The sequence below is a fragment of the Manacus candei genome, unplaced genomic scaffold, assembly GCF_025592945.1.
Source record: "Manacus candei isolate 608988 ecotype Guabito, Panama unplaced genomic scaffold, ASM2559294v1 h1tg000050l, whole genome shotgun sequence".
Lineage (NCBI taxonomy): Eukaryota > Metazoa > Chordata > Aves > Passeriformes > Pipridae > Manacus > Manacus candei.
The window spans coordinates 30,283,369-30,297,148 of NW_026138098.1; the positions used below are offsets into that span (position 1 = coordinate 30,283,369).

At 41.9% G+C, this 13,780-nt stretch overlaps 1 protein-coding gene across 2 annotated transcripts in view; it reads right to left on the reverse strand.

Moving 5' to 3' along the window:
• Positions 1-13,326, reverse strand: part of FAM13C (family with sequence similarity 13 member C) — a 51,731-nt gene extending 38,405 nt beyond the window's left edge. Inside the window, exons 1-3 of one of the 2 annotated variants that reach the window (XM_051800217.1) lie at positions 12,499-13,326; positions 7,501-7,557; positions 5,565-5,763 (exon numbers count right to left, since the gene is read on the reverse strand). In XM_051800217.1, the coding sequence (XP_051656177.1) occupies positions 5,565-5,763; positions 7,501-7,557; positions 12,499-12,560 (318 nt within the window). In that variant the 5' untranslated portion in view covers positions 12,561-13,326. The remainder of the gene's footprint in view (positions 1-5,564; positions 5,764-7,500; positions 7,558-12,498) is intronic. The other variant, XM_051800218.1, reaches the window with a different exon arrangement.
• Positions 13,327-13,780: the final 454 nt, after the last annotated feature.

Below are 13,780 nucleotides of genomic sequence, written 5' to 3' on the forward strand. Positions count from 1 at the left end.
GCTTCTGAGCTAAGAGGTACTATACACAGAGTTCATTTGAATTTATTTACTCACATGTCAGTAATTTTACTACTTGGCTATCACCAGAAAAATTCTGGCTGACAAAGGCAAATGCAGTTCACTTAAGTAAGATTTGTAAGGTTTAACCACCTTCCTCTTTTCCTTCCCTAGAATATGTGTAGCTTTACAAATAGAGTATTACTGCGGAAGGAGGGAAAGGCATTGAGGGGAAAAAATGTCACATCACCCAACCTGCAACACAGAAAATAGAAAAGCCAATTCAGTCCAAAAAAATGAGTAAGGGAAGAGGAATGAGAAAGGTACCCATTTTACTCCAAGCTTTCAAAAAACAGTTGTAGGGCTGTGATGAGATGTGTTCAGCACATGTTAATTTTCCTGCCTATAAAATGGTCTGCAATATTTCCCTTGCATTGCAATGGGGTAAGTTAATGAAGTTCTTTGAAAATGTGATAATCAAAGTGGGACTTTTTTCCTGCTTCTTTATTAGCTTTTATAATCCAGTATTTTAGTCTAAGAGTTCATCAAATTAAAATATGATGTGCTTTGCAAAACAACAGTGTTCACTTCCCTGGTAAAGCAATGTGTCTGATTTTGCCTCAATTTCAAAGCTTAGTTGGATGCATGGAAATCAGAAGTTTGGGTGGGAATGTTCGGATGGCAACTCAGAGGGCAGAGAGAACATGGCAATTCGAGATGGTCTCTGCTAGACGAAAGGGAAAGCTGAGGACAAGAGTATTTGCTGGCAATAAACGCTTGCAGGCTTGATGTTTGAGGACTTGGGTGGTTTGGGGTTGTTAATTTCTTTTATGTTTTTCTTTTTTATGTCTTTGTTACTGCTCATAAGTCGTGTCATTAGGGTGTTAAGGAGTAACCCTAGGGAAACACCCTTGATGGAACCTCCATTTCTAAAGAGCAGTGAAATCCATTCCTGATGCGTCAAAGGCATCCAACAGTAGAGTATTGTCTTCTATTTTATTTTTGTTTCTTTTTCACTAGAAGGGGTGAAGCTTCTACAATGAAGTTGCATCTGCTAAGCAGTCTGTGAAGAGGGAAATCTCCAGGCATTGCTGAGAAGTCCCAGTGCTGCATAATCACCACCATGATATCTGCTTTGTACACAAAACACTATGTGGTTTGGAAGCAGCCAAAAATTAATATCATGGATACACACATGTTGGGATAAACAAACTTTTGTTTCACAAGTTAAATTTTTTTTTAAAATCTAACTCCCCCTAAAAAATCACAGCATGTCATAACCCATCTCTGTCAGGGCACCTGAATTACAGTACATGCATACTTGCTGTAATTACAGAGCAGTTTAATCTGTCTTTGAACTCCAGAAAGTGCCTTGCATCCTTTATTCAAAACACAAACACTCCCATTTCTCTGCAAATGGAAGCACCATGCAAATATTGAACCAGCACTTGGAAGCACAGCCTTGGTTACCTTGTGGTGCTGTGTCAACATAGAAAACAGCCAGAAATTAATCCTGGGCAGAAGTGCCTCCTATACCTCCTGAAAATTCCAGTCCATACAAGAAAATAGGCAGGTACATTTAATGGACAGTGAATTGAAGAGATTTAACCCGTGATGGGAGCCATGGCCTAGACATAAACAGAGTATACCTGGAAACTGAGCAGAACTTGCAGACTGCCTGACACATTTGTGAGTTTGTGTAGCTGATGTGTCAACATCAGCTCTGGTTTTTTGATTCCTGTGCACTTAAAAACACAATTTTGTTGTCAAACTATTGGAAGCTCTTTGACATCCAAGCAATTTGCCCCTTAATTTATACTTAAAATACTTTCACTCTACAGTCTTCAGCATTTCCAGCTCTAGGCATTGATTGTCAAGCCACTATTTCATTTTTATAGTCATTTACCTTGATAGCAAAACTTTAAAAGTGAACTTTTACTGTCTCTACCTATTAGCTAGCATTTTTAGTGTCCTTTTATAAATATGTCTCAGTATCAATAAGGAATTTGAGGATGACTCATTTAATAATCTATATTCATGACTGTGCATCAAAGGTGAGTGACAGGAGAAAGGACTGGGCAAGGAAAGCAGACTTTTTATTCCTCACCATCTGTTCTCACAGTGACTCCCTGGAGTATGTTCTGGGCATATGCTTCTTCACCTCTTGAAGTCAAATAAATCCTAATTAATTTGATTTTCTATAGATTAATTTTGCAGAATTGCTAAAGAAACTCATGAAACCACAGGAAAGAAGAAACCAAATAGCTGTGCAATAGGAGTGCAGCAGTGTAATCACATTCCAGCAGCCTGCCTCTCTCCCCATACTTTGTTTGGAAAGGTTACAGCTGCTTCCATACCCAGCTCTGCCCCCAGAGAAATAACTGCACGCAATATGCAAAGCACAGTTTTACTCTAGTGACATTTTATCATCTGACAAGTGGTCAAGTGAAGCCACCTGATACTGCTCTTTTATTGCACTTGGTTTTGTTAATCATCAGTGTAAATTTAATAACCTTATCTTCATGAAGACCTAGGGTACATGACCACAGTACTGCACTTGTGCCAAAAAAAATTCAGAGGCACAGGAATTGCACTTCAGCAGACTGAGAGCCTTGTGAAGCTCAAAATCCCCAAGTTGGCCACCTTTCCTCTACTCGACCACAGTGGTCTGTTCCCTCTCAGTGACCTTTCTACAGTGGAAATCCCTTGGATTCTCTCTACTAGAAAAGCACATAAAAATGGTTCCCATCCAAACAGACTTTAATCCTTCCAACACATGCAGCAAACTTACTTATCTCCCAAGAGCCTATTCTAATTTTAAAGGCACAGTTCTCTAAAGAAACATCTCATGGGATTATAATACACAGGAGCAAATAGAAAACAGTTCCTTGGCTTATCAGAGCAACACCTTTAAACGAGACAGTGTCACTGCAACATTGTCAGTGCTTCTGATGTCACAGAGAAGTCAGGTTGGGGAAGCGAGGACACTGTTGAAAAAGCACTCTATCAATAAACTTGGAAAAATGAGGATGAACTGTTTCATCATGATGTGCAGTGCATCATGCTTTTCTTTCATAAATGCAGGTACTCAGCAAATGCTGTTTCTCAGTTTGACATCAGCTCCTTTTAAGTACATCACATGGAGTGGCTTGGTGGCAAGCTGTGTCACCAAAGGAAGGTATATGCAGTTGCACAGTGTTTGAAAGTATCACCTGGCCCACTTCCAATAATAAAAACCTGCCATAAACACATGAACAACAGCCACTAGAAACAACACAGCAGCACTTTGCTTTCAGCTTCAAAACAGAGAGAAGCAATTGCTGCCAGTTCCCAACTAGGGCTGTTAACACAGGGAGCTGAGACAGGGTTTGGGAGGTCACAACACAGCAAGGATCCCAATGAGAGCCCACACACAAAACCAAACCCTTCTTGGGGCTCTTCTGCAAGAAGAATCTTGTTTTTCTTGAGCGCTGTTGATGAAGCCAAGGCAGGTGCTTGCTTCCTTAAGAACAAAAGCCCCTGAGGTAGCTGAAGATGCAGCAAGTGAGCACTCAGGGTCAAGGAGCATGAGCATCCTTATTAATGAGAATAAAGGCTTGGTAGATGTTTTCTCCAAAACAGCTTCCTTCTGCAAACCATTCCCAGGAGCAAAGTCTTTCCATAACAGTACGCGCCACTGAACTCAGTCTGGATATAGGATATCCATCAAAAAGTGTCCCATGGTACTAGGATACCATTCCCACTATGAATGAGTGGAGTTACTGTTATGGAGGGATGTTTGCTTTGTGTTTATGCTGCATATTACACTCAAAGCTCTGCACTACTCTCATCCTCAAGTATTCCCATAAATCAGAGCTAAAATGGTTCCTACTCATCTTACATCTTCCATTATGCCAGGGATGGGAGCAAGTGGTAGCGTGGGGCCCAGGACCACTTCTGTCTTTCCTAATTCAAGCCCTTGAATCATGTGAAAATTATCTGCCTGACACTGTTTTTCCTTCCAGAGGCTGCACACCTAAGTTGCACTGGCATTTTATGGCAGTCTAATTATATGCTCAAAAAGTTTCCCAGGAAAGAATATCAACATTTTCAGATAACCACTTCAGACCACTACAGAGCAGTAAATCTGTGCTGTGTTGGCTTTCACTGGGTGAGAGATACAGACAGGACACACACAGGGAGCAGGCAGACAGGGGGCTTGGAAGTAGCTGAAAGAACAACAGATGATCTGTGAGACAGATCTTGCCCTGTTTACTTCTTCATGATTCCTATTCCTGATATGCCTCTACTTGCTCTTCATAGGTCAGAATTCCCACCATTTTTCTTTTCAGTTGATAAACATGTACGCCTCATCTTCCTGAAGTCTAAATAATATTTCCTAGTAATGTAATACAGTTGCAAAAAAGCCAGTTATTGCTTATCTCTGGGATGAGATCCAGAAGAACATGCAGGAAGATAAGGGGAAAGAGTTTGATATTCCTTCTGTAGGAGACTGTGATAATACCACTGGGATGCCATTTGCTTTTCATTTTCCTTCTGGGATTCGAAAGAATAGTTCTCACTTAGAAGGTAAGACATTCTGTCCAAAATGATGAAATCCCATTATAAACTTGAAAAAAATGGTCCAAAATAATTCCTACTTTATGACGGGTTTGAAGCCCTGCAGAAAGCGCTCTGCAAATTTCTATCCACAGACAAGAAGGGAGGAGAGACAAAATGTAGCCAAATACATTATACATCAAAGAAGATATGTAAATACAGACATCTGTATTTACAGATATCAGGCTTTGTGCCTACTGCAGGCCAGCAAATCTCCCAGCATTAATATTAACTCTCTTGGATATGAGAATATTTCTAGCTGAGGAGTTAAATCTGCACAAGACCTCTACCCCTTACACTGCACATCAGACGTGACTTGGGAAGCACCAGGGAAGAACAGAGGCATTATCAGCAGTTGCTGAGAGGTGGTAACTCTAGAGCTGACATAGCAAATGTACCTCCACAGACAGCAGCAGAAGCTTCTTCATTTCTAGTCTTCTTTTATACCCTTCAGAAAAGTTATAGTTTCAACCTGGGAAGCTTGTGAGCAAGAGCTCTGCTACCAGAATCTGCATTGGAATAGACTTGTTATTTAAAGATGAGAAAACCAGAAATTAATATAAAGGGAAAGTCATAAAACTCTCTATTGGCAGCCAAAATACCAGCACAAGAGATCCTCAATCAAACAAACAAAACAGAAAATGTCTAATCAAGCGCTGCAACTACCAAGTTTTTTATATCTGGTGCAAGGAAACACAGAAAATATAAAGGGAGATATCTTCAGCTATGCTGTGCACCCACTCATGACAGAGGTTGCAACATAGCCCTCTCTGCAATTCCCTGGCTGAAAGAAATTGTCTGTTGTTATAGGATGGTTCCAGGACTGCAGGTCCCTGAAAATCATGGTAGATTATCCTGAGGTCTTGATCACATCATGAATTACCAGGGGGTCCCACTATGCATTTCAAAAGTTATGTTTGCTCAGACACCGTACCAAAAAACGACCCCTGGTAAGTTTAGTTCTTTACCTGACTTTCCTCATGGCTTTTTCCATTTTCTAGCTTTGCAATGGGCTTGGGTTTTCTCAGCTTTAAGTTGCCCATTTCAGGCTTTAGAGCACAGTCAATCACAGCCTGCTGCCTGTGCTGCTGAGCGTCTGGCAAAGGCAGCTGCCTTTCCTCTACGACAGCACCGTTGTCCGGATAATTTTCTTTGTTATCATCATCTCTGTAAGAAAGTAAAATTGAAATGCATCAGGCAGGATTTCAGACACCTGTCAAAACATTAGGGAGGAAAAAGAGCAACAAGTGCTTAGCTATTCATGGCATATTGCTTTTACTAAGTTGAGTGGTCTACACATCAAACACTGCATATGTCAGTAACGTGAGTCTAAACTACGGTTAGCATTATTACACATTCAACTGCGGAGCTACTTAAATAAGACTAGTTTTAGAGGCACTCTTTGGCTTCAGCCCTGTAGTTCACATCCCCCAAATAAAATCTGAAGCTGTCCTTTTTATGCAGACGGCCTTTCACCACCCAATGATTCACAGTAAATTGTAATCTCACAAGAATGTCATTATATAGAACAGTTCCTCTCTACAGTCTCACTTCCCTTCTGACAGGCTCTGGTTTTGAGGGCTTTTGAACAAAGTGAGGGAGGTAGCCATTCAGGTAGGGTCTGAACAGCCAGAGGTGTGTTTGGGTGGAAGGGACAAGTGCCATGTGCTCCCAGTTTGGAGAAAACGTCCTCCTGTATAACAGCACACCTGGGGGTTTAAACAGACACTGTTATTCATGGATACTCAGGTAACCACTGAATCTGGGACAGGCATTTTCAATCTCCACCCAGCCTGCAATGTGCAAGCTGTCCCAAGAAGACCTTGCTAGTCCTATCCACGCCCAGTCATTCCAGCTTTAGACTGGCCTAATGCCTTCCCCTGGTGGTGTCTCCCCGGCACCATTAGGAAAGTCTCCGCAATGCAGGATGCTGGGCTGCCTGATCAGCTGGCAGGATGAGCAGGTCAGCATTACTGCTCCAAAATCCCTGGCTGTAGCTTAGTTTGCAGGTGGGATTTCAGATGTTAGCTTCAGCTGGTAAAATCCTAATGGAGAGATAACCTCTCTCCTGGTATGAAACTTTCCCAGCTGAGGGAGTCAAGGACTACTGAATTAAATCCCCCTGAGTTTTTTTTTGGTTTGTTTTTTTTTTTAGAAAGCGTAACTTTCTAGTTCAATGTTTTCTCGCAAGGATTCTGAGCTGCCAAACTCGCTTTCCATCTGTGGCCCATCACCATCCAGATGGATGCTCACAGGGTGCCTGTGGAGCTGAACACCATTGCTGCCCATGCCTTCTGCAAGTGTGCTCCAAGGCAGTTGTTATAGTTACAGCGTAGGGTGCTTTATAGCCCACGGGCATCTCAACAATGTGCACAAGTGCTGCTAATTTTAAGGTGTGATCTGACTTTAAAATCTTTCTGAAAGGTTAAGTTGCACACTCTAGCAATCAACATATACTAACATAGCCATGAGAGAGATGTGCCTCAAGAATACTTCAGGTAAATTACAATTTGAAGGATTTTTTTTTCACAGAGACACTCATCAATAAGCATATCCTTGCACAGTTGCAAAACTCCACTTACCACTACTTTGAACCAGCTGCTGTACAGTAAAATTATTATTAGCAACCAAAGCTGCATCTGAATGACAGTAACACAATGTGAAGTTAAGAATACAGACCATAATATATTTACTTACATAATAACATCAGCAATTAATCTTAATATTGATTACACAAAAGTATACAAGACAAATATGCATTTCCCAGAAATACTAATGGCCTTTGCAGGTAATACCCCAGAAATTCTTCATTCCCTTGAGAATAAAGGCTTCTTTCTAATGCTTTAACAGAAGCACTCTGACAGCTCCTTTTGCTGCCAATGGATTTCAGACAGAGCAGGATACCTGGGACTGGAACTGCCTGCTTGATCTTCATGGACAGAGTCTGAATCCCCGTCACACCTTGAAAATGAATACAAGATAATTGCTGACTTTCTGCCAGCTGCAGAAGCTTAGCTTTTAAATAACATGACAGTGCAGCTCAAAGTATAAACATTTCTTCTTCTCACACCTTAGTTAGAGTCACTTAATGCCATAGCTGCTCCATGATAGTCTAAACCTCAGAGGAAGAGGAGGATTTGAGATGTTAAGTGTGCACAATTCGGTTTACCATTTTCAGACAGATGAAAATAATCACAAGGGATTCAGATGTTACCATAAAAATACAGGAAAATTACAAGAAATTCTGTATTTTAATTGCATATAGTATACTTCACTTTAAAACCAAAAATTACTAGATACAATTATCTAAAGGTGTTTTTCTCCTAAACTCACAAAAATATAAACTATGATAGAGCAGTCATTCTTCATGCAGCAAGAAAAAGAATCCCCAACTAAGTTATAAAGTGTTCATTAAATCTTAAAGAAGTGAACTAGCAGAATTTTTTAAGATGCCTGAAGAATCGTAGTCATTTACATCTCCTTAAGTTACAAACAACAGAATTGTCCTAAGGCTGCCTAATCAGAAGAGAAATCTGGATAAATATGCTAAACAACAGCCACTCAGAGCTGAACATTGCACTGTGGCTGCATGGCTGAACTTCACAGGGTGATACACCTGCAAAGCCTAGGAGCAGTCTGCCCTCAAATAAACATGCATATATATGCATACACCCCTAAAATATGTATACCCTGCCTGGTACTCTTTCTGGGGAAAAGTCAGGGGTCTCTCCTCACCCTCAGTTCATACTCACAGGGCACAGACACTAAGCAGGCCTGGATCTCTTGGAGTTTGCTGGCAGAGGAGTCTCTTCATTATGGGGGAAGCAGCCTGTACTTTTGCTGACTTCTTAAATTTTGAGCAGAGCTGCCCCGCTCAGAACAGAGCACATTAGGTGATACATCCATAGCTCTGCGTTGCAATTTGATGGCAAGGTTTTTAATACATTCCTCTTTCCCACCAGTCTCGTGCTGGTGTCTATATCAAAAGTCAGACTGCAGCAGAAAATATTTAAAGGGACACTCAAGTGTTTACACTTCCTGAATACATCAGCATATGGATGAAAGCATTTGCTGCTGGCCACTGGAACACAGAGCTACAGTTGCAGATCCCCCTTAATCACACAACATTCCTGCAGCCAGTGCAGTTCTCCCCATAAGGCAAAGTGAGATGATGAATGGAAGATAGGGGCAGATGTACAAAATGGATAAATTCACTGAAGAAATCTGGTTTCCTTTGCCTCTGGATGCCAGTCACATCTTCCCCTCTGGTCTGTCACTGACCACCTGATGGGTGTCTGGCACCAGCAAGGTGTGAGTGTGGACATACTGGGGGTATGAAGAAGGAAACCCAGTGTGAAAGGAACCAGGAACCTGGATGGACAACATGATGGAATGTTTCACAGGGAGTAAAAAATAGAAAGGAAATACACTGTGAGGAGACAGTGCCAAGGTCAGAGTTGGATGGACAGGGCTCCCAGCACAGACACAGGAGTAGGGTAAGATGCCACCAGACATGCTGTGCATCATAGGCCAAGCAAGAGTCAGCAAAGGCCAGGGACCTCCTAAAGGGACAAACTCTTCCTCCTGTGTGTGCCTTGGAAAGAGGGGCTGGGAGAAGCATCTCTGCCAGCAGTTCCACTCACCTCCTCCTCTCACAGTCACTGCACTTGGCAACCTTCGGTCCTGAAATACCATCTTGGCCATCAGGAACACTCTCTGGAGGGACAATGGATGACTGAACACAGGTCCACCCACCAAGCCTGTGTGTGCACACTTCTTCACTGAAGGAAGTGCCCCGGGGGTTACCTTCCTGAGCTGACTGTGTATAAGGTGATCTTGAGGAGCAGAGATGCTAACTCAGCATCCAGCGACTGACAGGAGTCATAGAACAAGACAACTTATAAACAACCTAAGTGAGCATGACAAAATGTATTTGAGCAACTGGATAGCAGTAGATAGGAAAGATAAGCAATAACAGATCAGAGAACAACATGCCCACCATGTAATTTTAAAAGATTGTGAGGAAGTTCAGAAGCAATACACTCTGAAATTGTTAACAGAAATTTATGTCTGTGTAAAAATAAATATTAACCAGGAATCTCATTCACACAAGGTTGTGTTGGAGGTTAGGATCATAGCAGGACCTTTAAAAAGATGAATTCTGATATAATGCAAATATCCATCATTAAAGCAGAGAGTGTTTTTACCTTGGCTTCGTAAAGAAATGAATCTTATGTGTCCATGGCACCTGTCTGCACATATCAAAACAGACATGCACACATTCCTCCCCTCTCACCAGTAACTTGTAAATCTTGTTGTCCAACGTTGGCTGTATTTAACAGTGATATTGAAGAGTTTGGTAAGTTTGGTGATAGCTTGTGGCTGTGAATAGAGAGAGTTCCCACCAACCAAAAACTGCAGCAACATCTCATTCATTCCTAAAACATCAGAGAATATGCCAGGACGGCTTCAAGCCATAAATCCATATGGGCTGAAGCTTACACTGGGCAGAAACCAGGCCTTTTGACAAAACCAGTGGTGTGAATCCTTTTCCTTCAGTACCAATCTAACTACTGACTGATGGACACATCTCTCAAAATTAAGTACATCCAGTACCAGACCAGTAAGATCTTGTGGCATGGGCCAGAATCAGGTCAGAGGTGGGATCCCAGTCTAGCTGGACTGCTGCTCTGATTCTGTATAGTACTGCCACTGTATGTTTCTTCCAACTGGTTTAACAAGATTAAACCAGTATAATGAGATTGGTTTAATGAGATTAACTTCTTTAACTTCCATTTTCACCTTTCCATAGGAGCCCTGGGAAAACTGCTCCCTTTTGCTGACTTGACCTTTGAGATGCTCACGTGAACAACTTCCAAACCAGGCTGCATCCATGGCCTGACGGAAGCTTTGCACCCCCAGGCACTTGCCTTGTCTGGAGAAATGTTCCTGAAAGTACTGTATCACTGACTATATATCTTTTGGGAAGCCCTGATCTTGCCTTTAGCAATGCATTAACATTTAGCAATTGTTAAATGATGCACAGCAAGCTCTCTCTTTCTTCTTCTAAATAAAAGTAACCTATTTTCAGACATGGCCAGCACAAACAATGAGTGCTGAAGTCAGTAAGAATTGTTTATCCTCAGCAGTTCTCAAACACGGGCTCTGGGGGCAGGCTCTAAACAGGACTTAGGAAAATTAGCTCTGGAAACCAAGTTTGTTCATTTGGACAATGCTTTTCAGATGTCATTGTTCACTCGCTTTGTTTTCTAAAAGTACGTTTCTATTCCTATTTGGAAATATAAGATTAAAAATGAAAGCCCCCAAAACAGAACCAACAACAGCTTAAATGAGGGAGACTCAGCCTTCAGGCAATGCCTGGCCCAGCCTGGCTCTGCCATTCTGCTGCCTCCCAGTCTGCACTCCTCTCCCCAGGGGCAGGGCTGGCACCACACACTCAGCTTTTATACCTTCTGGGCTCTTGGCTCAATATTAAGCCCCACAGAGAAAGACCATCACTTCTGGGTCCCAGAAACCTCATGGGTAAGACAGGCCTGGGGGCTGCTCCAGGGGAATCTCTACAGGAAACAATGGATGTACTTGGGGACAGAGATAAGGGAAGGAGAAAAAAAATAAGAAAAATCTACTATCTGTAATCTGGCTATTTTTCTGTGACGGGGGAGCATCCCACAATTTTAGAGACCACAATTCATCTCTTAACTAATAGGAATATGGGAAGGCAAAAACAAACAAACAAACAAACAAACCAAAACTCAATGATTTATTAGCTTCTGTGCAATCTTTCCTTATCTGCCACAATCACACAAAATGCATGACTAAGTTAAAATAATAAATGAAGCAAGGCAATGTAAGCAAATAAAGTAAAGCCATATAAGAGATGGAAATTCTTTGGATCACTATGAGATCTTACTTTTTCTGTAGTTATTAAAATAACACCTAGGGATGGCTCAGACGATTACAACTTGGCCTGCTTTCAGAACATATCCTGTCCCCACCACTTAGGCAAACAGCTCACTGTCCAACAAGGGTGTTTTAAATTATGAGCATTTTAGCAGTGTAATACTCACCTAATGCACAAACAAATCTATAAATCATTTCCCTCCTGAAAAACTGCTTGGCACCTTAACTGCTGAGGAATCTTCCCCAAAAGCTTTTGAAATAATAAAAAGCATGCAAAATAATATTGTAGAGAACACCAATATTGAAGTGGTTTAGACTAAAACGAGGCATAGACTATTTCATTTGTAATAGTTCCTAAAGCCTTTGCCTTTCTAACTTTCTAATGTTCTCCCTTGTTCTGTCCTGCTGTCTCTATAAAACAACAAGAAAAATCAACTTACATATATATCCTTATGATCATGATATGTGCAAAAGGCCTTCTAATGAGTTTATGGAATTGATTATGAAGAAATTACATATTTGGTACTTGGCCTGTCTAAGTAATGTATAGGGTTTTTTTTCAAAACATTTGCAAATAATTCTTTTCTCTAATGATGCTTGTGGTAAGTACAGACCATGTGTCCTTAGAAAACTGACGTACTTGTGTTTGTCAGGATCCTCAGTGCCAGAAATGAGCAATATTTTGACAGGAGATTTATCCTACACTGAAAATCATGCATTTAAACATGTGTGATGTACACCAAGCATATATTCACCCCAAAAAAAGAAAATTCACTGCTAAATGGTCACGGAGCATTTAAAAGCAGCTGTTTCATGCAATCCTTCCCATAGTCACTAATATACTTAGGTTACAGAAAACTGAATCGAAATATATGACACGTAGCTTGGGGCTTCTCTCATACTACTTACAATTATTCTTTACAGCAACTAAACTCATCGTTCTTGTGTAAAAACAAGGACATCTTTAAAGTGTTCACTTACTCTGCTAAAGCTGTCGTGCTGAAGGAATTCTCCTGAATGCTGAAACAGAAACAAGAACACATCAGATAAATCAGCAAGGCAGGCAGGCTCCCTGTATCCTTCTCAGCTGTGGGAACACATGCAGCAACATGGCATTGCAAGGCACGTCTCTGTGTGTTGGCTCTGCATGCACGGCTGTACCTCGGGCTGCTCTGCACATGCTCGTAATCAAGGAACCGCGGGGATCAGTCCTGCAACACTCACAAAGCCCCGCCAGCAGCGCCCTGAATTAACACAGGGATGCAGGTAGGCTGGGAGGCTCAGAAAGGGATCATATTCTTTTATAACTGTAACTGCTGCTCATAAAGGCTTAGCTTTACGGACAAGTGTTTGGCGTTCTGTGCTTTAAATGTTTGCTTTACGTTATTGGCTCGTCAAACGCAGTGTTTTTTATTTCTTAAATAAGGTTGCTCAGCTAAGCTCTCTGGAGGTTTTCTTCTTGTTTAGTGGTCTCTTGCACTCTCAGCTCATGGCCAAACCCCAGGGGATTCCATGAAAAAAATAACCTGCCAGAAAGGACAGTTCAAGTAGGAAAAGGTTATTAAGCTAACAGCAAGCAGTAGATTAAACCATTCCCGTGAAAGGAATAGGCTGCTATGCTCCTGCAACAAAAATGTTTCTGACCTGATGTAATACGTCCAGTAGGGTCAGCTCGGGATATTGCAAACTGCTGGTTTTGAGGCAGCGATGGAATTACCCCCCGAACAACACCCCTCAAATCCAGTAAATACACTCTTGGATCATCCTGGAATCTTATAGCAGCGGGGAAAAGAACAATAATCTCACTGCTACATACCAGAGACGGGATTTTGCTGTTGTTGTTGTTGTTTGGGTTGGAGGGGGGAGATGGCAATGCAAACAGCAACGTCTTAGGAGCACTCCTGTTTGTGACAAAGGCATCTCGCAGACGGCAGCATCAAGCGGAGCAGGGACAAAGAGAGGCGCGTCCTCCTCCTCCGCGCAGCAGCTTGTGTGGTGTTGACACATATTTCCCAGGCAGCAGCCGCAGCCAGGAATCACAGCCCTGACAATTGCCTTTCTTTCACCGACAGCGCTAACAGTGCATCTGATCTTCACCCCTTCCCAGCCTCCCCACCTGCTCGCACACACCGCCGGCTTTTTCCTTTCCCTTATTTGTACACATATGTCAACTCACACAATAGCCTGAATTACCTGGGGATCGGAATATCACAGCCACTCTAGTGCCCTACAGAGTAGCATGTTTTGTGAGAGAAGGGTGTAC